Source organism: Hyperoodon ampullatus (assembly GCF_949752795.1).
Source record: "Hyperoodon ampullatus genome assembly, chromosome: 7".
Taxonomy (NCBI): domain Eukaryota; kingdom Metazoa; phylum Chordata; class Mammalia; order Artiodactyla; family Ziphiidae; genus Hyperoodon; species Hyperoodon ampullatus.
This window is the reverse complement of record NC_136920.1, coordinates 95,904,421-95,930,568: the sequence shown is the minus strand read 5'-3', so window position 1 is coordinate 95,930,568 and position 26,148 is coordinate 95,904,421. Positions and strand designations below refer to the sequence as shown.

At 50.5% G+C, this 26,148-nt stretch overlaps 1 protein-coding gene and 1 pseudogene across 2 annotated transcripts in view; one reads left to right on the top strand and one right to left on the bottom strand.

Moving 5' to 3' along the window:
- Positions 1 to 4,060: 4,060 nt before the first annotated feature.
- The window catches only part of LOC307055662 (trehalase-like), a 424,950-nt pseudogene continuing 402,862 nt past the window's right edge, over positions 4,061 to 26,148 (top strand). Inside the window, exons 1-2 of the transcript in view lie at positions 4,061 to 4,064; positions 4,327 to 4,394. The product of the transcript in view is annotated as a trehalase-like (transcript). The remainder of the gene's footprint in view (positions 4,065 to 4,326; positions 4,395 to 26,148) is intronic.
- Positions 7,038 to 17,596, bottom strand: SCN2B (sodium voltage-gated channel beta subunit 2; the record flags this gene model as incomplete). The annotated part of the gene is made up of 4 exons (XM_079709399.1): positions 17,396 to 17,596; positions 8,456 to 8,622; positions 7,928 to 8,138; positions 7,038 to 7,237 (listed from the first exon to the last, which is right to left on the bottom strand). Exons 1-4 carry the CDS (start codon positions 17,463 to 17,465, stop codon positions 7,038 to 7,040), a joined length of 648 nt encoding a protein of 215 aa, XP_079565525.1. The 5' UTR covers positions 17,466 to 17,596.

Below are 26,148 nucleotides of genomic sequence, written 5' to 3'. Positions count from 1 at the left end.
AAAGATGAATAGGGCAAGCAGGCAGAAGAGTGCAGAGGCAGCCTGGGGTAGAGCGTGACTGAGTAACAAGGCAGAGGGACAGGAGTTTGCCCATTCGTGTGTCCTGTTTATCTTCAGGCAAGCAAGAGTTAATCCTACTCCTATCATTTGAATCCTAAAATGAGGGCTGCAGAGGGCCATTGTCAGTAAATTTAGAAAGCGTCTAAAAGTATGCCCTGACATATGAATCTTCTCGACAACACCCCCAAGCTATGCTTGAATACCTTCCGGGATGGGGAGCTCATTACCTCAGAGAAACTCAACTCCCTGCACAGCTCTGACTTCCACTGGATCAATATCTGCCTCTGTCCGCCAGCCCTAATGTTTCGCTTTGGGGCAGAATGGGTCAAGGCGAATCCCTCTCCTTGTGGCCACAGCCCCACCCGCTGTATTAGCCATCAGCTGTGACACACACTTCCCCTCCAGAAGGAACACACCCCCTTCTTTTGCCCATTTGCCCACAGGAGGGTCTCAGTCTGTTGAGGCAAACAGTTCTAGTCCTATGCCACCTGTTTACAGGGAATTTGTCGCAGTTGAGAAGCAGAGGCAGCTGCAGTTGGGATAAAAGTGACTTTGCCAAGGCTGTAAGGGACAGCCCCTCTCCTGGACTCCAAAGTAGCCAAGCAGTGTCCACTTGTCCCCCTTCCCAGCACCTCGTGGACTCTCAAAGTCATTGTTGCCAGAGAAAAGGAGAAGCTGCTTTACAGGCTACCTACTCCCAGCTCATCTATTCCCACCACCTCTCTCCTATAGTCTTTCTCCCTTTTCTAGGCAGAGGCCCTCCTCAGCCCTGCAGAGGAGTGCGGTCCTAGGCTAATCTGTTTTAGGACCAAATTTATGGGCCATGTCACGATGCCAGGATACAGTTCTAAGATGAGCTTCCTTCCCCATGGCTCTCTGGAGCTCTCAACCACTGGGTGGCCGGAGCCTGTCCTAAAAGGTGGTTGGTGCCCTGCACATCAGCATGGTAGCAGGCAGCCAGGAATGACTAGAACCTGGCAGGCTTCAGGGTCAATTTCACCACGGCCATCCGAGAAGGGTGCCTGCAGAGCCCTGCCAGCATGGACCTTCTGAGCCAAAGGAGGAGGGCAGGAGACCTCAGTGGGGACCCATACTCCTGTGCACCCAGCTGCCCAACCCATATCCCACAGGCACTGCCCCAGCTTCCTCTCACCTGAAGTTTTTTAGCACAACACCTGCAAGATAGGAGGGAGACAAGTGGCCTAAGATGGACCATATACAAACCAGCATGAGGAAAGGCACTCTACTGTGGTGTGGAATGGGACTTGGAATGGAGACTAAAACCAAGCTCTGTCATTAGCGTACTGTGTGACTTTGGGAGAATTACTTTCCCTCTCTGAACCTCAGCTTTCAAAACTGTGCCCTTACAAGAAGCATGGGGGCCTCTTTTTGTTCAACTCAAGCCCACTGGGAAGGGGCAGGCAGGAGCCTGGGCTGGTGTGGGCTGCTGTGCCGAGCTGTGCCGAGCGCTAGGCTCAGACTGGCTGTGGGCTGTGGGAAGAACAGGCGGCCTGGAGCCAGCTGGGAAATCCTGGGCTGTCCTTGACTCATCTTGTGGCCTTAAGCAAATCACTTCCCCGATCTGGTTCTCAGTTTCCCCTTCAGGATAATCAGGAGACTTGGCCAAGTAGTCCCCGGGATCCCTCCCATCTCTGATGTTGTAAAGATCTACTCTTCCCCTCCCCCGTTCCTTTTGGGCCTCAAAACCTGTCTTAGGGACTCTGAGAGGCTCCGCATACAGACTACTATTCCGGGGCAGCCGGCCATGGGCAGGCCGATGGCTGTGCCTGAGCCCTGCAGGGGCTCTGGAGGGAAGCAAAGGAGCGGTGGGAATGGAGAGGCACCGGCACCTCAGGTGGGGGACACAGGAAGCCGGTGAGCAATTCTGAGTTGCAGGGTGGGAGCTAGCCCTTCCCGCACACGGCAGCTCCTTCCTCAATCAGAACTACCTCACCAGGCCCCAAGCAGGCTGGGCCCCAAAACATCAGTTTAGGGGAGACACCTGAGCCAAACCCAGTCCTCCCAGAAGCCAGGACCAGCTCCAAAGTGTCCTCCAAGTGTTCTGGGGGAAAAGCGTTGGACTGAGTTAGATGCTATTTCCACCGGGAAGGAACCAGCCAGAAACCCCAGCACCTGAGTCCACATCCCCTGCCTCAGTTTCCTATCTGTTAAGTAGGGAAGCATCCTCTCTGACATCCCATCCTTGGAAGGACTCAGGGGCTCCAAGGGCAGACATCCTTTTAAACCAAGGTACCTTTGGTTCTGTCAAATACCAGCCACCTCTGTTTAACGCTGCCACCTTCTATCTGGCTTCTTTCTCGGGTAGCAGCTGCCGGCATTAGGACTATGAATGTTAGGCTACTCCTAGAATATTCTAAAATGCATCTGACCACTAAACCAGTGGCGAAGGTCTCTGGGTTACCAGGGAGCAGGCAGAAATGACAAAGAAACCATGAGAAAAGTAGAAACCAAGCACTTCAGCATTTCCTTGCATTCAGAAAGCTGAGGATTTTCTTATTGGGTGAGCCTCCTAGGCAAGGGTGTGTGGGTGTGTGTGTAAGAAAGATAAAAATGCAAAGAGATACAAAACCAGAAGGCAAGAGAGAAAAAGACTGGGCTGTCTGGGAGAGCAGAGCCCCTGGGCCAGGTGGTTGCCTTTGGTCCTGAATTGAGGGCTGATTCAGCAGCACGTGACTAGGATAGAGCAGTTCGCAGATGGGACATGAGCGACCTGATTCTTCCCTGCAGCCACCCTCATCCGTGAAGTTGCATGAGGGCAGACTCTGCACCAGCTGTCAGCTATTTCTCTTGAGCCCAGAGCAGATGAAACAGATGTCTTCCTAGTCAGACACAGCTTAGAAACAGGGGGCAGGAAGGATGGCCCGTCCACCCATGGAAAGAATAGACAGCATCGGCATGACGGTTAGCCTTGGGGGCATAAAGTGTTGTCCTCTTCCAGAAATAGCCAAGAGCCCTCCAAGAAGTCGGTGTTTAGCCACCCTGTCCCCAGGGTGCTTTCAAGGTGGATGGAGTCCCCCAGGATTCTGTGAAAGCAATGAGGGAAAAAGAGGAAACATCTAACAAGAGGGGAGCAGAATGATCTCATCCTTGATGGGGACCCAGCAGTGTCAATGGCATCTCCAGGAAAGGAACAACAGGACTCCCTGTGACAATCCTGGCACTGCCTCAACTTGCCCCACTCTGCACCCCTGAAAAAAGTCACACTCAAGGGATGTTCAGGGGAGACCATCTGTTTATTGCAGCCAATAAATCGAAGCAATGAGACAAACTGCAACAGAAACTGTCTGCTCCCCAAAGCAGACACATCACAGCAGTTGGGTCACAGAGGACCATTTCAGTTTCTCTCTCCACCACCTCTTCCATTACCACAGAGCACATCAATCCTAGAAAGTGCATAAGTAGTTGTGTTTTCCCCTCCAAGTGCACAAACAGCAATAAGAACATTCCATAATTTGCCTTTGGTGAATCAACTCAAAACACTGAGAAATGATTGTTTCCCCCTCCACGTAACTTTCGGGGTGGATGTAGTGAGATGTTTTATATTTGTATATATAATATATCTCTACCTATATATAGACTATGTCCAAACAAGCATCAGCAAGCTTCAATAAAGGAAGACATCAGCAAGAGACACAGGCTGTCTATCCTTAAGACGTACGTAGGAAGAAAAATGTCTCCATTCATCACCCGTTCCAACTGCACCAAGCCATTCCTATGGCCTGGGACTGTCTTTTGGACCTGGCCAGCATTTTCAATTGTCCATCTGCTTAACCTGACCTTGCAAATACTTACCAGCCCAACCTCACCAAGGAGACTCACAGGGAGAAATATGGATCCAGCTTTTCCTTTTTCTAAATCGGGAATAACTGTGATTAGTCCAGAGCTAGGGGGCACATAGCTATTTCCAAAGCCAGTTCCAAGGCACCTCAAGGCATTTCAGTCCTGAAAAAATGTGCTTTGTTCTTATCAGCTAAATCCCATGGGTTGGCAAGCCCATCTCTCTTTACAGGGGCCCTTAATTAGGAGAAAGGGACAGACAGGGGGTTCCAAGAGAGGAGGAGAGGCAGAGGCAGTTGAGAAAACCAGCAGACGGAACCCAGCAGAGCGCAGTGACGGGAACGTGCAGCCAGAAGTAGGGCTTGAGCCCCACGGTGCAGGAAGAGGTATACACTAGAAAGCAGGGTGCTGTGGAAACATCTCACCAGTCTCCCACCTCTACTCACAGAAGCCCCATTTTGTTCCCAGCCTCATTGCCCTGGGGGAGGCAGCTCTATGAGGCCTCTGGAGGAGACTCTAAGAGGCTCGGGAAGAAAGTGCATATGAGGATGGGTACCTGAGACAAAGGTGGTTCCTGGCCCATCCCCATCTGCTTGGGCGCCTGAGGCCCCTGGAGAGGCGTTGCTCTCCCTAGGACCCTCTAGGTCAGGGCAGAGAAAGGAAGGAACCCAAAAGTCTTGGGCTTCTTTATAGAGAGTTAGGACTTCTTAGAATAAACCTAGGGAATCTTGTAAACAATTTCCCTAAATGTTATGAGTCCTGGAAAAAGAAAAGTTACCAGCATCCACAGAGATCCTCACTCATCCTGGAAGAGGAGGGCACTTAAGAAGTTGCCAAAAAGTGAAATCTGCAAGCTGCAGACACATTATTACAAGCACCCTTGGTCTCAGCTGGAACGAGGGTGCCCACTACCCATCTCTCCCCTCTCAGCTGGTTGGCTCCAAGGATGGGCAATGTCCACCTACCCCAGGCATCCTGGGGGCTTAGCCCACCCCCATTGGCAGTGTGTTGATTGGCAGTTAGGTACTGATGGGCTAGAATTTCCAGGTGAGCTGGACTCATCCCACCCAGGAGCTCTCAGGCTGGTTGCCCACCCTCCACTCTGTGCCCACTCTGTCTGGCCTCTCACCCTCTTCCCTATTGCATCTTCCCTCTTTCCTTCCTTTCCTCCCTTCCCAGGGCCCAGATTCTGGACTCTCTTCCTTTTTCTCCTACTCCAGCCCTGGAAGCAGTGGCTGCAGAGGTGGAATTAGATGCACCAAAAAAAAAAATTCATCTTGGTCCCCACAGTGCTGACCTAGCAGTTCCCAGCTCTGTTATGGCTTTGTGTGCATCTCCAGTACCTGGCCCCGCGCCTGGCACATAGGAGATGCTCAATAAATGGATGTTGAATTGAAGTGAATTAAACTGAGTCGCCCATATGCTATTACTCTCTCCCCAAAAAGGCCATCTGCTGGGCAGAGGCAGAGAGGGGTCCCAGAAGCTGTCAGAGTCCCATCTCTACCCCCTTTCCCCAGACTCCTGCCCTGGGCTCTGACCCCCTGAGCCCGGGCATGGCCTGAGCTCTGAGAAAGGCTGGGAAGTGCTGCAGAGGGTCAGCCTGGGGTGGGCGTGGGGCATTCCAGCAGCTCTGCCCTTCCACTCCCAGCACCCCATCCCTGCCTCAGTCACAGCCTGGAGGGGCTGGGCTCCAGGGAGGTGAGCAGGGCTGGAGGAGCTCACCTCCCTCTCCTCACCTCCTTCATCTCTCTGTCTGCAGAGGCCCCTCCCACTGGGCAAAGTGTGGCTCTATTCATCCAAACTGGAGACTGAGGAGCCAGAGGAGAAGCAGGCCCCTCAGTTGTGAGTTTGAACCTCAGTCTCCCGGTCTATAGTATGGGTGACTTGGCTAGCTGATCTCTGAGGATCTTCCAAGGCAGTTTCTCTCTGTCTCTCTCCCGCTCCTGAGGCTTGAGCAATTCCCTCTTCATGTGAGTAAAATGGCAGTGAAAGTTGGCTCCGCACAAATGCTACTTTCCTCCCCCCAGAGAGGACTGTCGGGGCAGGGGAGGGTGTGACATGGCTCCAGATGTGACATGGCCACAGGGTCTCAGAGGCTACAAGGCTCCCCTCATGCTTCCCTCAGGGCGAAAAGCCAGATGAAACCCTGCTGAGGGTAACGGGGAAAGTCTGAACAGAAGCCCCAGTGAGGCCCCCACTCTGCACACCTTCTCCTCTGACGTGGCTCCCACCCCCTCCCTCCTTATCTCCGCACCTCTGCTGCTCCTGGCCCAGGCAATGGTGGCCACCCTAGGGGAGAAGGCAGTCAACCTTGAACTCCATTTTACAACACAGCCCCCAGCCCCTCGCCCCTCAGCTAACTTTGCAATTGTCTCCTGTGAGTGGGTAGCTGTGGTGAAAAATGACCACCACCTGGAGAAACACGACTCCCCACCCCCCACGGCCCAGCTCAGCAGCCCTTTGGTACTTTCCCTGCCAAAAATCCCAAGGGCTTAGCAAGCCCACAGAAACCCAGAGGCTTCTGTGGTAGCAGCTATCGAAGGAGAAAGGTGAGAGCAGAGCTCCCTGGGCCAAGGCTTGTCTCCAGCTGCCTCCAGCTTCCTTCCCTTCAAGGCCCAGGAAACGCACGGTCATCCCTTCAACACACCCCCCAAGTTATAGGAACCCATCACCACCCCCGTGACAAGGCTGCCCAGGGCTAGGGGCAGCTCAGAGAGCAGAGGCATGCCACACCCCAGGCCTTCTAGAGGCAGCCAGCAGAGCCCCGTCCCACCTGCAGGTCCCCTCTGAAGCTGCCACCAGACCAGTCCACGCACTGGGCAGCCTGGACAGCTGGCCTCCTCCTCCTCCACTGCCCACCCTCCCCCTTCTCTCTCTGCGCCCCTCCCACAGGCCTCCTGCCTCTTCTCAGAGGCTGGCAGTTTTGAGCCCGCTTCTCCCTCCCCCCAGGGCCCACACATCCCAGACGCCAGGGCAGGTTTCTCCAGTCAAAGAGAGGTGAGTCTCTCTTGGTGCAGGGTGGCGGATACGAAGGGAGGGGTGCAGGAGGCCCCAGGTCAGCCCTGGGATCCTGGTTCGAGAGAAGCACACCAAGAGAGGGCAGGCGGGGGCACACTGTGCGGGGCGGAGGGTGGGAGGGAGACAGGACGCAAGGGAGGGGCTGCAGGGCCGCCCGCCCGTTACTTGGTGCCATCGTCCGCGTTGCCCTCTCCATCCGTCTTGCCCTCCTCCTCCGTCTTCAGGTCATCCGTGCTCAGTTTCTGCTCTTTTTTCCTCCTCACACACTTTACTACCATCAGCACCAAGATGACCACAGCCAGAAAGCCCCCGACGGAGGCGCCCACGATCACGGCCACAGTGGAATCCCGCTCAGGGGGCTCTGGAGAAGGAGAGGAAACAGACCCGCTGAGCCCTAGGGCTGGAAGAGGGAGCCTCGTCCACTGGCCCCTGCTCCCTGCAGTAGGTGTGGGGTGGTCCTGACTTTACTCTCCTCCGTGGAAAGCACTCTAGTCAAAGCAAAAAATCAACCCAGGCGATGGACCTCTAAGTGCCCCACCCACCCCATAATCCCAGGGCACCTAAAAGCCCCAGGGGAGGGCAATATAATGCAGTATCCAAGAGGATGGACTCTGAGGTCAAGTGGACCCAATTTGAGTCCTGATTGTACTATTTATTAAGTGTGTGACCTTAGGTACCTTACATAGCCTCAGTTTCCTCATCTGTAAAATGGGAATAATCATAGTACTTCCCTCATAGGGTTGTATGAGGATGAAGTGAGATATTACATCTAGAGAGTTTAGCCCTAGCTATAACTGAGACATAGCAAGTGTCCAATAAATGAAAGCTGCTCTTGGGATTCTTAAGATGGTGATCAGGCTGGATAGCATCATCAGGACTCCCTGAGACATAGTCCTCAAGGACGGGAAGGAGTAAAACAGATGCCTTCCACCCAGCACATGCTGTTGCTCCCACCCCTCAGGAGGGCGCAGCCTCTCCCAAGGAGCCCCAGCTAGTCCTGCTGGAGAGTAGCTGGGTGGGAACGGGCAGGGACCCCCCAGCAGCCCCTCACCTTCCATGAGGACTTGCAGATAGATCTTGCCGTGGCCGCGGTGGCGGTCGGGTGGGTTCATGATGTAGCAGTTGTAGGTGCCCTCATCCTCCAGCTGCACGTTTCTCAGTGTGACTGACACGTCATACTTGCTGGGGTTCCCTGAGAACTCCACGCGGTCCCGGAACCGCTCCAGCTTCAGGTTAATGATCTTCATGCGGAACTGGAGAAACTGGGGCGGGGGGCGGGCAGGAGGCGAGGGACAGGATAGATGATGAGCTGGATGAGCAAGGAGCTGCAAGGACAGCAGGAGGCCCCTCCTCCCATGCCCCCTTTTACCTGGAAGAGAGGCAGTCACCTCTAGACCTCTGCCACCCTCCCAGGGCCACCCAGGCACGACAGCACACCTCTGCGAATGCCCTCAGGAGCAGATAGCCCACCACGGTATGCTAGGGTCCTGGTACAGTGCAGGGGCAGGTGGTGGGAAAAGGGAGCTTCACGCTGTGGGGCTCCTGCCTCCCCCACGCCTGCCTCCATCTGAGAACTCACCATCTCCTCGGAGCAGTTACTACACTCCTGGTAAGTCCAGTTCAGGGAGAACTGTTTGTGGTTCACGGTGTAGCAGGAGTTGAAGGTGCAGGACAGGCGGGCATCAGAGCCATTGAGGACGTTGAGGGTGGTAGGTACTGTGACTTCCATGCTCCGCCCGGGTGGCACTGTGGGAAAAGCCACAAGCTGGTGAGGATTCTGGCAGACCAGGCCAGGGAGGGGGCAAGCCTCTGCACCTGGTGGGGGGGCGGAGCAGAGCTGGGACAGCTGGCGGGGCCCCTTGTGGCTGAAATTAGGGGGTGGGGTGGAGTGGGGTGGGCAAAGCTCCTAAGCGGTAACTGATGTGGCCCTTGGGGTGGAGAGAGAGCACATCGTCTGTCAAGCCAGGGACAGACAGATGGCCTCAAGCCTTCCCTCCACCTGGCTGTCCTGCCACAGGCCTGTCATGGCCACCTGATGGCTTGGACAAGGGGCCGCACGGTGCTGGCCTCAGTTCCCCCTTCTTCCCACCACTTTCACCCATCTCGGCTGAGCCAAAGCCCTTCCAGCTGAAGCTGCAGTGTCCCCTGGGGGCAGGCAGCCTTGAGGACAGATGCAGATTCAGAAGGCCTCGCTCTCTATACCGCAGGGCAGAGTCAAGCCGTATGCCCAGTGCAGCCCAGCCCAGCCCCCTTCTCTTCCTCAGGCTCCCGGCCGGGACAGCAGATGAGCAACGGGAAGGAAGAGATGCCCCAGAAGAATAGGCACAATACGAAGGGACCAAGTGATGGGTCTACAAGGACAGGAGTCTCTTTTGGAGATGCCAGGCCTGGACACACCACAGCAAGGAGCTGATACAGGCTGCAGGGACAGCAGGGTGCAGAATCCTCTGGGGAGCACTGGACCTGGTCCAGGAGCCCTGGGTGTGTGGCCTGAGAAGGCCCATCCCACTCTGACATTCCAAGCAGGGTGGAGTCTAGTGTGAGGGGAGTGAGCCACAGCCCTCCCAGCTGAAGCTGCAGTGCCCATCCCACCCCCTGCCCACAGAGGGGCAGAAAGCCTTGGGCACAAGACTTAAGGGGGTGCCCACCCTCAGGGTCATGCAGACACCTCCTTAAATTTTGCACCCTAGGCACTGCACTCACCTCACCCTAGCCCTGGGCTGAATTCTAAAATTCTCTGCCAGTATGGTCAAAACCTCATCCCCAAAGATGAATATTCTTTATAAAGGAGAAGCAGTAATGCTCAGTGTCAATCATTCATTCACTCATTTACCATATATTTATAAATCACCTCCTGTGCCCCAGGCACTTAGTCTAAGCCCCAGGGATAATTGCTATGATGGAGGCAGGCAGAGGTACTGAAACATGGAGCTTATATTCTAGGGAGGGGGACAGACACTAACAGGGAAAAGAAATAACGTAACTTTAGCCATTGATTCACAGGCAAGGGCTGTAAAAAATAAAGCAAGGTGCAGGGTGTGTTTGACATCGGGTGGTCAGGGAAAGCTGCTCCAAGGGGTGCCCTGTAGGTGGCCCCCCACTAAAGTGAAGGAGTGAGCCATTTGAAATTTTGAAAGAATCCAAGGCAGCAGAACATCAAGAGGAAAGTTCTAGAGGTTAGAATGAGCATCACGTATCTGAAGCACAACCAGAAGAGTGATCAAGGGGGCAACTGGAGAGAGCTGAGGTCCCAGAGTTAGGCCAGGACCAGGACACTATCCTTCTGAGTGAGAGAAGAAGCCGCTAGGGGATGGCAGGGGGGCAGCTAGGAGGCACGGAGGCCCCATTAGATGTGGTTCAATCCCAGCTCTGCCTTCTATCGGCTGGGAGAACATGGGCAAGTTCCTCCATCTTCTGAGCCCCAGGCCCCTCCTCTGTAAAGCACAGCTGATGATACCTACCTCCTGGGGTTACGGTAATAATTAAATAAGATAAAATATGTAAAGCAAAGGGTAGGCGAATTCCCTGGAGGACCAGTGGTTAGGACTCAGCACTTTCACTGAGGTGGCCCTGGGTTCAATCCCTGATGGGGGAACTAAGATCCCGCAAGCTTCAAGGCACAGCCAACAAAAAATACAAAAGGGCTTCCCTGGTGGCGCAGTGGTTGAGAGTCCGCCTGCCGATGCAGGGGACATGGGTTCGTGCCCCGGTCCGGGAAGATCCCACATGCCACGGAGCGGCTGGGCCCGTGAGCCATGGCCGCTGAGCCTGCACGTCCGGAGCCTGTGCTCCGCAACGGGAGAGGCCACCAAAAAAAAACAAAATAAAAATAAGGCAAAGGGTAGCCTAAATTTTCCTCAAGTTCTGCCCCCTAAGCAGGAAGGGTTTCTGGGGCAGTCTCCCGGCAGGGGCACGTTGGAGCCTGACCCCTCAGGGCAGCCCCTTGGAATTCCCCCGGATTGCACAGGGCTCGCGTTTTGCAAAAGATTTCATTGTGCAAAGCTGCCGGGCCCCACCCCAGGAGCAGCACTGCATCCTGGAAGCAGGGACAGCGAAGCCCTTCCACTCAGCTCATCCCTTTGGATGAGTGGCCAGGGCCAGTAGGCAGGACTTAAGAGCAGGAGATGCTCTGAACTGCTGGCCAGGGAGGTCAGGACCCGGCCCTAGACAGAGGGACAGGCACACGGCTCCACCTGCAAGGCCAGGCTTCCAGGTGTGCTGAAGTGCTCGTCAGGGAAATAGGAACTAGAGAGGCTGAGCGGCACCCCCAGGAGAACAAAGCCCAGTTCCCATCTCCTCGCCCTCACCGCGTTATGAAAGCACTGAGCACAGCGCCAGGCGAGGAGGAGGTGCGCTGCAAATGCCATCTCCGCCCCCGCTCTGCAGAGGCGGAGGTATCTTCAGGGAAGGAGCCCGGCAGGGCCTTGTCCTGAGCTTACCTTACATCCCAGGAACACCTTGCTTCTCTAGCACCCCCCCCCCCCCGGGAAGGTTCTGCGACCTTCCCAGGGCACCTGAGCAAAAGGAGCCTCCAAGTGGCATTAGGAAGTAGGTCCCACACGTCTGGCTGACCCACCCCTGCCTCTGTCCCGCCCCAGGCCACAACATCACTCCAGAGACAGAACTTGAACCCTACCAGGAGCTCCCTCCATCTTGAAGGAGCTAGCACTCTGCTGTGCGGGAGGGCAGGGCCCTGGGGAGCGAGGGGCCTTTTCTGGCCGGCAGGAGGGGTCAGACTGAGCGGTGCAATGCGGGTCCTTCCCCTCATCCCTATGGCACAGCCTGCAGGAGGCACCAGGCGGACACGTGTGCCCTCTAGTGGTCAGAGAGGGCAACCGTCAAGTCCCAACTGCAGAGAGAGGCACAGGAGTCACCAAAGCAGGGGTTCGGAACCTCAGGAATTGTAGATCCAGCGCCATCATCTTACCAGTGAGGAAAGTGAGGCCTGAGAGAGACACACGGCAGGTAGGGACAAGCCGGGTCCCGAATCACGGCTCCTGACTCCCAGTACAGCGCCCACTTCCGCCTGAGGTGTCCCAGGGTCCCAGCTCAGGGCAAGGGCCTTAGGCCTTTCACCAATCCAGGCCTTCATTAAAGAGGAGGAAATCATCATGCAACAAGGACAGAGCTGTGAGCAAAATCCTGGGCACCTGAGGAGCCCTGCTGCTTCGGGAAATTAGCCGAATCCACGGCTAGGGCCACAAAAGGACTTCATAGTAACAACAGGGTGCTTACTGTGTGCCAGGCGCTGTTTACACACCCTACAGATATCACCTCATTTAATACAACAACCCTATTATCACCCCCACTTTCCAGGTGAGGAAATGGAGCACAAATAAGTTAAATGAATAGCCCAAGTTCACAGCTGGTAAGTGACAAAGCTAGATTGGAACCCAGGCTGCCAGGCTGCCAGGCTCTAGACAGCAGGTTGAGGGGTGGAGGCTGGGCCAGGGGGTGAGTTTTGTACCAAGGGGTCCCAGGGCTCAGTCCTCCTGCTGTCTACATGGCAGGTCCAGCCCCCATGTCAGCCCCCAGCCAGTCAGGCTGGCCAGAGGGGAATGGTCTTCTTTAAAGGAACCTCCATACAAGGGGGGCTCGCAGTCTTACTGGTTGTCCCATTTGGGACCAGGTCTGGAGCCTGAGTCTCTGATCTCCAACTCACAGAAAGGAAATGATTCAACAAGGGTACCGTAAGGATGTGGCTTTTGAGCTCAGTTCCAAAACTTCACCAATGCCCAGGGCCCCTCACTCTCTCTAAGACGTATCGGGGCACCTCAGGCCCCATATCATATACTTTTCTAACTGGCCCGTCTTGCAGAGATCACAAAAATTTGCTCATCTCCTGTCAAACACTATTTCCTACAGAGACTAGAAGTTAATTCTCTTCACGCCTCTTTCCAACCCTACAGCAACCTATGAGGTAGGTTAATTTTCTTCTTGGTTAAAAAAAAAAAGAACAGAGTTTGTCTAAGCAGAGAAATTAGACCCCACCCTTCTGGAGCATGCTGTGTCCCAGGGCAGTCCCTGCCAGCCAGGTGACTGTGACACGCAGCCCAACTCCTGGGCTGCCTTACCATTCAGACCCACTGCCTCAGGTCTCCCTCCCAGGCCAGGCCACCCCCATGCAGCCAGGAGAGCACCTGTCCTTGTCACCCCTCACCCCCAGTCGCCATTGGCTCCCTGCTGCTTTCAGGATCTCGTCCAGGCTCCTGGGCTTCTGAGCCCTTCGCCATCTGGGACCATCCAGCATCCCAGCCTCATTTCCTGTCCTGCTTCCAACCCTTCACGCTTCCTCCACTCCAGTGACCCCGGAGTTCTTACTTTCCTGAAAACTCCGCCTTCTTCCACTCCTCCATGCCTTTGCACGTGTTTTGCTGCAGGTTGGAAAGCTCATTCACCCTGCTGCCCCCTGAGCCCTCCTGCTTACCCCACAGATCCCAGCTAACAAGGCATCGCCCCCGTGGCAGCTTCTCCAGTGCCTGTGCCCTCTCCCCAGACCGGGAGGTTTCTGTCACTCCCAGACCGGGAGGCAGAATGGCATAGTGGCCAAGACCAGCACTCTAGAGCCGTGGTCTGATCTTAGGCAAGGTGGTTCACCTCCCAGCACCTCAGTTTCCTCATCCATAAAATGGGAGACAACAATAGGCCTACCTCCTGGGGCTGTTGTGAGGATTGAATACTAAAACATAAAACTCACAGCAGTGCCTGGCACATGGTCAGCCCCCACCAAAGGTTAGCTGCTAACAGCACATGGGATGCTGCATTACTATTTTTTGTTTAAGTTCCCTAGTCCCTCGGGAGGCTCTGGGGAGCTGATTCTTATTTATCTTGGCATCCCTGGCCCCAGAACAGCATGTGACACACAGAGGGCACTCGATAAAAGTCTGTAGAGGGAAGGGAAGGCGTCTTCCCCTGTGTGTCCGTGTGCACTGGGGTTGAGTGAGGACCAGACTCCACTTTCTAAGCCTCACCTAACATAACCCAGACTTTGGTAACCAGGCCGTGGAGCCAAGAGTTTTGAGAAAAACTCTAAGGAAAACCAATCATTTGGATTGCTTCTAACTGAAAACTAGTCTCATGTGCTTCTGTCATGTGTACAGCATGTTGGCCAGCTGTCCCCTGTCCCTTTGTCAGCTCTATAGTCATCCTCACAAACCCAGGCCCTGTCTCAGTCCCCTCCCTTGTCACTTGGGACATCCCTCCATCTTGGGGACTGATGCTGCTACAACCACCAAGGTTCCATTGTCCACTTGAGCCCTCGGCCTTGAAGTACCAGGGCATGTCTCATCACAGCACCAATCAAGTTCAAGTTCGAGGTCCCTAGTCCTGCACCCTCCCCCCATCCAGGTTTGCAGAGGCTTTAGCTTCCTTCCACCACCGCCTCACAGCCCCCATGCCCTGACCTCTTCACCCTAGATTCCATCTTCCTCTAAGCCACACCCTGGTCCTGGTCCCCGAGCCCCCTTGCTTTCTTCACTTAGATAAGGCTCTCCCTCCCGCAGGAAGCTCTCCCTAACTCCCCAAACAGGTTGCCTGTCCTCCATCCTCATTTCCTTGCACACTGGTCACTCACCCAACTCCCCTCTTTTGCCTGTACTTAAGATTCTTTGATCCAAATGATTGTTACTATAGCAGCATCATTTCTTAAATATGGGGGGCAGTAGAATTCAGTGGTTAAGAATGGGGTGAAGCAAAAATAAACTCAAAATGGATTAAAGACCTAAATGTAAGGCCAGACACTATAAAACTCTTAGAGGAAAACATAGGCAGAACACTCGATGACATAAATCACAGCAAGATCCTTTTTGACCCACCTCCTAGAGAAATAGAAATAAAAACAAAAATAAACAAATGGGACTTAATGAAACTTAAAGCTTTTGCACAGCAAAGGAAACCAGAAACAAGACGAAAAGACAACCCTCAGAATGGGAGAAAATATTTGCATTGAAGCAACTGACAAAGGATTAATCTCCAAAATATACAAGCAGCTCATGCAGCTCAATAGCAAAAAAACAAACAATCCAATCCAAAAATGGGCAGAAGACCTAAATAGACATTTCTCCAAAGAAGACATAAACATGGCCAACAAACACATGAAAGGATGCTCAACATCACTATTAGAGAAATGCAAATCAAAACTACAATGAGGTATCACCTCACACAGGTCACAATGGCCATCATCAAAAAATCTGCAAACAATAAATGCTGGAGAGAGCGTGGAGAAAAGGGAACCCTCTTGCACTGTTGGTGGGAATGTAAATTGATACAGCCACTATGGAGAACAGTATGGAGGTTCCTTAAAAAACTAAAAATAGAACTACCATACGACCCAGCGATCCCACTACTGGGCATATACCCTGAGAAAACCATAATTCAAAAAGAGTCATGTACCACAATGTTCATTGCAGCTCTATTTACAATAGCCAGGACATGGAAGCAACCTAAGTGTCCATCGACAGATGAATGGATAAAGAAGATGTGGCACATATATGCAATGGAATATTACTCAGCCATAAAAAGAAACGAAATTGAGTTATTTATAATGAGGTGGATGGACCTAGAGCCTGTCATACAGAGTGAAGTAAGTCAGAAAGAGAAAATCAAGTACCATATGCTAACACATATATATGGAATCTTAAAAAAAAAAATGGTCATGAAGAACCTAGAGAGAATGGACTTGAGGATACGGGAAGGGGGAAGGGTAAGCTGGGACAAAGCGAGAGAGAGGCATGGACATATATACACTACCAAACCGATAGCTAGTGGGAAGCAGCCGCATAGCACAGGGAGATCAGCTCGGTGCTTTGTGACCACCTAGAGGGGTGGGACAGGGAGGGTGGGAGGGAAACGCAAGAGGGAGGGGATATGGGGATATATGTATACATGTAGCTGATTCACTTCGTTATACAGCAGAAAGTAACACGCCATTGTAAAGCAATTATACTCCAATAAAGATGTTAAAAAAAATGAATGGGGTGAAGTCAGACAACCAGGGGTTCAAATCTCAGTTCCCCTTAAACTATTGTGACCTTATTGGGCAAGTTACTTAACTTCTCTGTGCCTGTTTCCTCATCTGTAACGTGAGGATCATAATGTATCTGCCCCATATGGTTACCAATTGCCGTGAGGACTAAACAAGATACACAGCGTGTGGGCAAGTGAAAAGAGCTCATAAAGGGTAGCTATTATTAAGCACTTGCTATGTGCCAGACTCACAAAAAACCCAGGCAGTAGGTATTCTCCAGTTCACCCAGGAAAGAACTGAAGCTCAGAGGGGAGTCACTTGCCGATAGTATGAAGTAAATGACAAAGGTGGCTTTAAACCCAGATCCAGTCCAAGGCTCATGCTGGCTCTACTGCCTGAGCTTCCCTAACACTCCTGCTCTATTGTTAATATGTTCAGTAACTCAGCAAAGCTCATAGGCCTTATCATGCAGGCTGTCAGGGGCCCTGGGCTGTCTCTAGCACTCCAGCCCAATATCCAGCACAGCATGCCAGAGAAGGAGAGAAAAAGAGGGAGAGAGAAACTTTGTGATGGGGAATATTCCCACTGACAGCCGTTGGACTGGATCCTCAATTGCTATGCCAGCAATGAGTAAGTTTAAGAGCAAGAAGGAAACTACCTATAAAGCAGGCTTGCAAGAAGGAAACTACCTATAAAGCAGGCTTGCAAGAAGGAAACTACCTATAAAGCAGGATCCCTAGCCCACCTACCCACCAGGAAGTCCATGAGTGGCCATGTAAGAAATTAGCATTTGGATCGCTTGACAGTCGGCAAGGTGGGGCTGGACAGTTCGGAGACATGATCCAAAGGGCCACAACCACACTCATGTGTTCCTTTTTTTTCTTTTTTCTTTTTTTCCTGATCCCTTCACCTGACCCCTCCTCCACTCCATCTGGCCCAAGCCAGAGAGCTTCTCCATCAGTGCCTGCTTCAGCAGTTCTCTTCCCAATGCAGAGATCATTCCTCAAGCCTGCTTCCCACCTACGCCTCCACACACTGCAACAAATCCGTGGTACAGATTTCCAGGAAGCCAGACCCAGACTCAACTTTCGGCCCCCCTACTCCCCCGTACACTCTTTTCTGATATCCTAAATCCACCAGATTCCAAAGATCAAGGTTCACAGAAGAAGCCCCTTAAGGGAGCATTAAGTCCCGGGAGATCTGTAGCAGCTAAAAGAAAAAATCCATGAAGAGGCTCTGCACATCAGCCTACCCTCGGCCCCCAGCCCCACATACGTCCATTTCAGGGAAATCCAAAGAAAAATCACCTCCCTTGACAATGACACCTCCGAGGAACACTCAGATCCCTTGACCCAACGTTTCTGCGACCAAGTCGTCTCAGCGTTATGCAGTCCCCAGCCACATTTCCCCCCATCCCCGCGCCTCCCTTCCCAAGGACAACGCCGAAGGGAAGCTCAAGCGATGTCTTCTTTGCTACCCCCGGCCCCCATCCTCCTCCTGTTGCGGCTGCACTTCTGGACCCTCAGGAGCATGCAGATGTGCAGTCTAACTTACCCAAAGAGAAAAAGAGACTGAGCCCCGTGAGACTGAAGGCAGGGCGAGGTAGCCAGGCATCTTTGTGCATTTTCAGAGACTGAGATGTTAGTCGGGTGGGATAGGGGAGAGGGTGATTTGAGGGGCCGAGGGCTACAGGGGAGGAATGGTTAGATGCTAAAAGAAAAATGCACAGATGTACTTCAAAGACACATACAACATTAAGGAAGCTTTATTTCCATCTCTCTAATATGGCCGGCTTGTATGTTGCTGCTAAAAAGAGAGAGGGAGTGTGGAAGGGAGAGAGAAAAAAGTGGATGGAGTAAATTTTGTGGTTGGTGGATTTCGAAAAGCAGGTGGCAGGGCATAAAAAATCTGTCTGCAAAGAGCAAAGTTCCTCGGAAATTTTTACCCTCCAAAACCAGAACTAAAGCACGGCCTGCCTTTCTTCTTCACTTGGGTGATTGTTGGAGTTGGAAAGTTGTTTGAGGAACCCATTTATTTCAAAGCTGCTGTGAGGGGTGAATTCTGTTTGTCATTTAAAAACACCCAAAAAAGGAGATGCTAATTTTTGTTTGGTTTGAAAAGGGTTCAGGGAAGTGAGGTGGGAGACTTTCAGGAAGTAAGAACTTCCTCATTTTTCTAGCATTTCCACTGAAAACAGAACAGCAGGTTGGTGTCAAAATACCTAAGAGCTCTTACAATCATTTGTAACATGAACTTTTGGGGAATCCTGATTCAATCAAATCAACAGTAAAAAGACATTGTTGAGATAATTGGGAAGAAAATAAATATGGACTGGGTGTTAGATTATATTAATGAATAATTCTTGATTTGGTGTGGGGAGGGTGGCGTTAAAATTTTTTTGTGGTTGGGACTTCCCTGGCCATCCAGTGGTTAAGACTCCGTGCTTCCACGGCAGGGGGCGAGAGTTCGATCCCTGGTCGGGGAACCATTATCCCGCATGCCCCATGGTATGGCCCCCCAAAAAAAAAAAAAATTTTGTGGTTATGTTCTTTAACATCTTTATCTATTATACCCATTGGAGTGCTTATAGGTGAAACGATACGATCGTTGAAATTTGCTTTAAAATATTCCAAGAAAAAAAGTGGGGGAGAGGTAGGTGACACAAGACCAGATGTTGAAACTGGTTGTTTCAACAGATGTTGAAAAAGGGAGAAAACAATAGGCTAGTATCACAAGTAGGAGAACTTCGGGTGGAGTACCCACGTGGCCCTAAGCAGATAAGGTGACCCCCACTCCTCTGGGGAGACATTTGAGGAGAACACAGGTTCTCATGCAGCCACTACCTGCACTTGCGATGGGCCACTGATGCAGCAAGGAGGGAGCCACCCACATCCTAGAGCATTAACTCTGTGCCAAGTCTTTAAAAGTCTGTACTTAATTGTAAGCCTGGAAGAGGTGATTTCTTCTCTCTTTTTTTTTAATTGCAATGAGGAAACAGAGGCCGACAGGGCCTAACCCACTTAAGTTACCTAGGATAGTTAAGGGCAGAGTCAGAGCCAGGACTCAAACTGAGGTATGTGTGAAAACACTGGGTATGTCCAGTATTCCACATCACCTGTTGCCAAGGGGAGGAGACACGACACCTTCCCTTGGGTTGTTTAGAGACACAGGGAAGAGAAGACTGGACTAGATGAAGCAAGGGGCCTCTGCGTGTGTGTGTGTGTGCGTGTGTGTATAAAAGAAGGTGCTAAGAGACAGGGCATGGAGGAAACAAATGAGAGGCCAGCACAGTGCTTGGTTCAAAGCAGACACTCAATAAACAGGTGTTGCATAGCTGCACAGGGGCACCCTGAATGAATGAATGAATGAATTTGGAGAGGAGTGAGACATCGTCCACATCACCGTGAAGGCAGTAAAATCTACCCGAGGCCGCTGAGGCTGTCCTAGGCTGGGGAGGAGTGAAGTGGGCCAAATTTGGGTGGCAGTTGCTAAAGGCAGAAAGGCGGAGAGGAGGCCTCTGTGATTCTCCACACCAGAGGTGGATGTCCATGCCTGGATCTTGCACAGACTCCGTCGCCAAAGTTCCTCTGTCACTTCACCAGAGTCTGGCTGCAGCTGGCTCATGCATTCACAGAGCTCACAGCCCAAGGGAAGGAAAATCAGAGAAGAAGAGATGGGGCAGCCTAGGGAGAAAAGTGTCTTCCGGTGGCCACAACCCTCAGGCCCCAGGCCTCCTCCGCTGGCAGCAGTGATCTGGCTCGCAGGTGTGCCCGGAGAGATAGATTGGCACCGGCCCGTGCCCCGGCTCCCGCACAGCCCCTTGGCCAGGTCTGCAGCACCATGTCAGCCCGAGAGTTTTGGTTTGACATAGCCGGCCTCCTCCTTTTTCTTAATGCAGCTGAGCGTGCCTGTGAGGCCCAGGGAAACTGATTACCGGGCTCACTTGGTCTCACACTGGGTCCAGATGCTTCTGTTTTGGGGACATCTGAGACAAGTAGGGGATCCAGAAGTTCCTTTGTCTCTATCCAGAATTTGGCTAAGAGAAACCAAGTATATGACTTTATAGTCTTTGTCCAAATCAGCTCTCCAGGACCAAGGGTCAGAAGGCGCCAGATCAGGGGAGAGACACCCTGGCAGGGTGAGTCAGGAGGAGAGCTACCCCAGAACCTCCCCTCAACTCACGTGGGCCTGCAGATGCCCATTTGCTCCAAAAAAATACGCTTTCCCCAGGAGCCAATAAAAGCCTGGGAAGCAGAAACTTGAAGAGGTATTTTGCAGAATGAAGACACCACTGTTGAAGACTGGCCATTTGGGAAATGAAGCCCTATTTTCAGCATTTCTACCCAGTGCCATTCATCCATGAAGATTTTATTAGACAACACTCAATTACCTACCCTGCTGGGGAAGACTGTTACAAATAATCTAAAGGAAGGTAGTTTCCTTTTGCCTTTGGAATTTGTGGTTGAAGCTACAAAGAGCTTCCCTAGGTACCACTGCCTTACTGGACCAGCATCCTCAGCATCATCTGGGTTCTCCTTCGAAATGTACAGTCACAGGCCCCACCTCAGACCCAAAGAATCAGAATCTGCATTTTTAACAAGATCTTTAGGTGTTTCTTGAGCACAGTAAAGTTTGAGAAGTAACACCTTCAGCTAATACTAAAAGGTTTGCATCCCAGGAGCAAGGGGCAAGGCAGAGGCCAGGTTTGCGGGGTTGGGGAGAAGGCACCGGCAAGCAGGAACAAACTTAGGGTTAAATGGGCAGAGCAACCGGCGGCCTGCTCAGGGATAACTATCTCACTCACCTCTCTCCTCTGCTCGGGCCCTTCCCAAGCCATTCCACACCAGGCGAGGTTTCTCTTACCCCGCACAGGGCTTCACATCATGGTGTCTCTGCCTTTGCAGTTTCCTCTTCTAGGAATGGCCTTCCTCCCTTGTCTACTCAGCCAGCTCCTAGCCTTTCTTCAAAAATCTGCTACAAAGTAACCCCTTCTTTGTCGTACCTACATACCTCTCCTCTCTCTGCTGCTGTGACCCAGGGTCCATTCACTCATTTATCAATTCCCTCAGTCAACAAACTCAAATATCTATTTAATGTCCCCTATGTGCCAGACACTAGGCTAGAAACCAGAGACCCAGAAACGAGTGATATACAGCTCACCCTTTGAGAACTTACCTTCTAAATAGGGAGACAAATGTATCAATTCCCATCTACAGTACACCTGGGTTGCCCAAGTCAGGGAGTATTGTCATTTTTTGTTTATACATTTTATCTCCCCAACTAGACTGTAGCTTCTTAAAGACAGGGGTTGTGTCTTATTCTTTTTAGTTTGCGCTGAGCCACTACTGGTCCCTGAGCAGATGAAAATGAATGAATGAATGAATGTCTATTTTACATCTGGGGAAAGAGCAGAAACTCCATCAGCCTGACCTTCCACAGCCAAAGTGTGGTAGAACCAGGACTGGGAGCCAGGTCCAGCCACTCCACACCCTAGGAATTCCATTCAACAAGGGACTGTCCCACATGGGGTCAGATGCTGCAAAGCTCACAGAACAGACCTAAACAGGATCTCTAAGAGTTTAAGATCTCTCACAGAAAAGAAAGCCTCACACCCATGAAACAATTAGAGAACATCAGAAGATAAAATCTGGTAAGTGTAGAGACATCTAGGAAGATGTGAGAAATAGGAGATCACCCAGGCGAGACTCAAGCAGGGCCTTGAAGGAATGTTGATTTGGGCAGGCAAGAAGGGAAAGGGAATTCCAGGCAGGGGAACACCAAGAGCAAAGGCTCAGAAGCACAAAAGACAAAGGTATATGCAGCAGAGGGTTTCTGTCATGGAAAAAAAAAAAAGAGAGAGAGATGTGGATGGGTAGACAAGATGGCACCCAACACCCAACCTCAGAAGGCCATGAACATATGATGTGGAGTTCAGACAAGGGCTTTGAAAGTTCTGGGACAAGTAAATCACTATTGCTCTCACCATCTATGAAATAAGAAAGGGTTTAGCTTTCTGAGAAAACTCCAAGTTCCCTTATTTTTTGATAAAGAAGGGGTGTTTCGAAAGTTGGGCTTTATAGAAGTGGTAATGGATCGCCTGATCTCCCTTGAGGAAGACCAAACCACATTTGCAAACCAGCTGGCCAGGACAGAAGGTCAGGAGTCTTGAGAAACTTTGTTTATTCTCAGTAAGAAGATAACTGGTCTATGTTGGGATAAAACTTGCAGCCTAAGGTTCTTTGGGTCTAAGCAACTGAGCCAAATCAGTGGCAGTGTGACCCCTTACACACACACACACACACACACACACACACACACAGAGCTAGTGTTTTATGAAAGAAAATTGCCAGTACAGACATGCAAGCATATGGACTAGCCAAAAGGAGAAAGAGTGGGGTGGCAAAGAGAAACAAAAGACCAAAGGGCTGGCGGAAGGCTGCAGCCTTTAATAGGAGGCACATCTTCTGCAGGTCCACAGTGGACAGACAGGCTGAACTGTTTTCAATTCCAATAGCCAAACTCTGACGGTGCCAGATTATCCATTATTCTTGGGTGGGCCCACCCCCTCTACCCTTATGCTGCTTTCTGTTGGCAAAAGCTTGCTTGCTTCTGGAAGCCTTTGAATATGGGAGCATCTGGTGTCCTAGAGGCTTAAAATACTACAAATTTGAGTAACAAAACTGCTTGGATCTACCAGGAGATCCAGCTTGCTCTATCTCCAGCGGTTTCATACCCTTCAGAATGTCACCCCTTGGAGCTATGCAAAGCCCTTCCCTGAGCTCAGCTTCCTAACTCTTTCTTTGAATGGGAAGAGAGACTTAGGTATTTAGGGTTGCAAGGGCTTCCTGCCCATAGAAATAAAAATTAGTGGGAGATGGGAACTGAATCATCAGAAGACTAATCCACTGGGGGAAACACACTGGAAGAGGATGGAGGGCCCAGACCAGGCTCCAGCCCCTAACTGACCTCATTTAGTCCCTACAATATATTTTCTATCTGGGAAATAGCCTCAAAGAATTGACATAAACGTTGCAATACTGAAGAGAGAGTAAGAGGCAGAGCCAAGATTTAAACCAGGCCTATTTGACCTTGAAGCCATTCCCTACGCCATATGCCTTCATGGCCCTGGATTTAGTAGACAACCACCCCTAGGTGAAGGGCATGAGGGAGCAAGCAGGTCTTTTCCAGGGTCCCCTGCAAGGCTGTTTTGGTTTGGGGCAAAATTATATTTGACAGCTGTGGACTTGCACTCTCAACTTTGACTCCATGCCTGTGTATAAGAGGAAGATTTGTGGAGAGGTAGGCTTGTGGGAGAGAGGTGGGCTTCTTCTTCCTCCTCCTTAGAATGGAAGCCAAACCTTGGATGAATCAAATTCAGATTTGATGTGGGCAAGTCAAACTCTGGAGGGGCATGCCCACACTTCCCGGGGGAAAGCACCCTCTGCAGGAAGGAACGTATGGAGAAGCTGCCCAGCCCACCCTCCAGCTCTTATCCCAAGTATCCCCTTCCACCCAGAACAACAGATGTACAATCAACATACATCCATCTCACTCGGTATCCTGAAGGTCATCATCCTATGAAAACAATAATTGAGGAAATGGAAAAGGGCCCCTTAGCCCAGGAGAGCATGTTACCTTATAGCCCAGAAATGAAACCACTTCCTCCCCATGAACTCTTAGTATATGAAAGACTCCTCCTCCCCCCTCTCCTTATCATGTCAACACGTGTCCCCTCTCTGGTATGTCTTGGACAGGATATTGCCTTCAATCCACATACTGTAAATTATTGACATACTCCTTATTGAGAGCTGACAGGTGAGAAGGAAACATTTAATGACTCTTAGCCATGGCTGAACAAAAAGAGGCTTCAGGCCTCCAAGTGGAGACCTGAGAGCTGTTGGTAAAAGAGAAAGTTAATGATGAGTGTGTTATAGAGGGTTCTTGATATTTGCAGAGTTAAGGAAACCCTTCAAAAATGTAGCTCCACTTACAGCTACATGTAAAAGAATGAAATTAGAACACTCCCTAACACTATATACAAAAATAAACTCAAAATGGATTAAAGACCTAAATGTAAGGCTAGACACTATAAAGCTCTTAGAGGAAAACATAGGCAGAACACTCGATGACATAAATCACAGCAAGATCCTTTTTGACCCACCTCCTAGAGAAATGGAAATAAAAACAAAAATAAACAAATGGGACCTAATGAAACTTAAAAGATTTTGCACAGCAAAGGAAACCATAAACAAGACGAAAAGACAGCCCTCAGAATGGGAGAAAATATTTGCAAATGAAGCAACTGACAAAGGATTAATCTCCAAAATATACAAGCAGCTCATGCAGCTCAATAGCAAATAAACAAACAACCCAATCCAAAAATGGGCAGAAGACCTAAATAGACATTTCTCCAAAGAAGATATACGGATTGCCAACAAACATATGAAAGGATGCTCAACATCACTAATCATTAGAGAAATGCAAATCAAAACTACAATGAGGTATCACCTCACACCAGTCAGAATGGCCATCATCAAAAACTCTGCAAACAATAAATGCTGGAGAGGATGTGGAGAAAAGGGAACCCTCTTGCATTGTTGGTGGGAATGTAAGTTGACACAGCCACTATGGAGAACAGTATGGAGGTTCCTTAAAAAACTAAAAGTAGAACTACCATAAGACCCAGCAATACCATTACTGGGCATACACCCTGAGAAAACCATAATTCAAAAAGAGTCATGTACCACAATGTTCATTGCAGCTCTATTTACAATAGCCAGGACATGGAAGCAACCTAAGTGTCCATCGACAGATGAATGGATAAAGAAGATGTGGCACATATATGCAATGGAATATTACTCAGCCATAAAAAGAAACGAAATTGAGTTATTTATAGTGAGGTGGATGGACCTAAAGTCTGTCATACAGAGTGAAGTAACTCAGAAAGAGAAAATCAAATACTGTATGCTAACACATGTATATGGAATCTAAAAAAAAAAAAAAATGGTCACGAAGAACCTAGGGGCAGGATGGGAATAAAGACACAGACCTACTAGAGAATGGACTTGAGGATATGGGGAGGGGGAAGGGTAAGCTGTGACAAAGTGAGAGAGTGGCATGGACATATATACACTACCAAACGTAAAATAGATAGCTAGTGGGAAGCAGCCACATAGCACAGGGAGATCAGCTCGGTGCTTTGTGACCACCTAGAAGGGTGGGATAGGGAGGGTGGGAGGGAGACACAAGAGGGAAGAGATATGAGAATATATGTATATGTATAGCTGATTTACTTTGTTATAAAGCAGAAACTAACACACCACTGTAAAGCTTTTATACTCCAATAAAGATGTTTAAAAAAAATCTAAATTTAGAAAACCCATTATAAAAAATAAATAAATAAACAAACTCAAAATGGATTAAAGATCTAAAGCTAAGGCCTGACACTATAAATCCCTTAGAGGAAAACACAGGCGGAACACCCTTTGACATAAATCACAGCAAGATATTTTTTGACCCACCTCCTAGGGTAATGAAAATAAAAACAAAAATAAACAAATGGGACCTAATGAAACTTCAAAGCTTTTGCACAGCAAAGGAAACCATAAACAAGATGAAAAGACAACCCTCAGAAAGGGAGAAAATATTTTCAAATGAATCAACTGACAAGGGATTAATCTCCAAAATATAACAGCTCATGCAGCTCAATATCAAAAAAACAAACAACCCAATCAAGAAATGGGCAGAAGACCTAAATAGACATTGCTCCAAAGAAGACATACAGGGGCTTCCCTGGTGGCGCAGTGGTTGAGAGTCCGCCTGCCGATGCAGGGGACACGGGTTCGTGCCCCGGTCCGGGAAGATCCCACATGCCGCGGAGCGGCTGGGCCCATGAGCCATGGCCGCTGAGCCTGCGCGTCCGGAGCCTGTGCTCCGCAACGGGAGAGGCCACAACAATGAGAGGCCCGCGTACCGCAAAAAAAAAAAAAAAACAAAGAAGACATACAGATGGGCAACAAGCACGTGAAAAGCTGCTCGACATCATTAATCATTAGAGAAATGCAAATCAAAACTGCAGTGAGGTATCACCTCACACCAGTCAGAATGGTCATCATCAAAAAATCTGCAAACAATAAATGCTGGAGAGGGTGTGGAGAAAAGGGAACCCTCTTACACTGTTGGTGGGAATATAAATTGATACAGCCACTATGGAGAACAGTATGGAGGTTCCTTAAAAAACTAAAAATTGAACTACCATATGACCCAACAATCCCACTCCTGGGCATATATCCGGTGAAAACCATAAT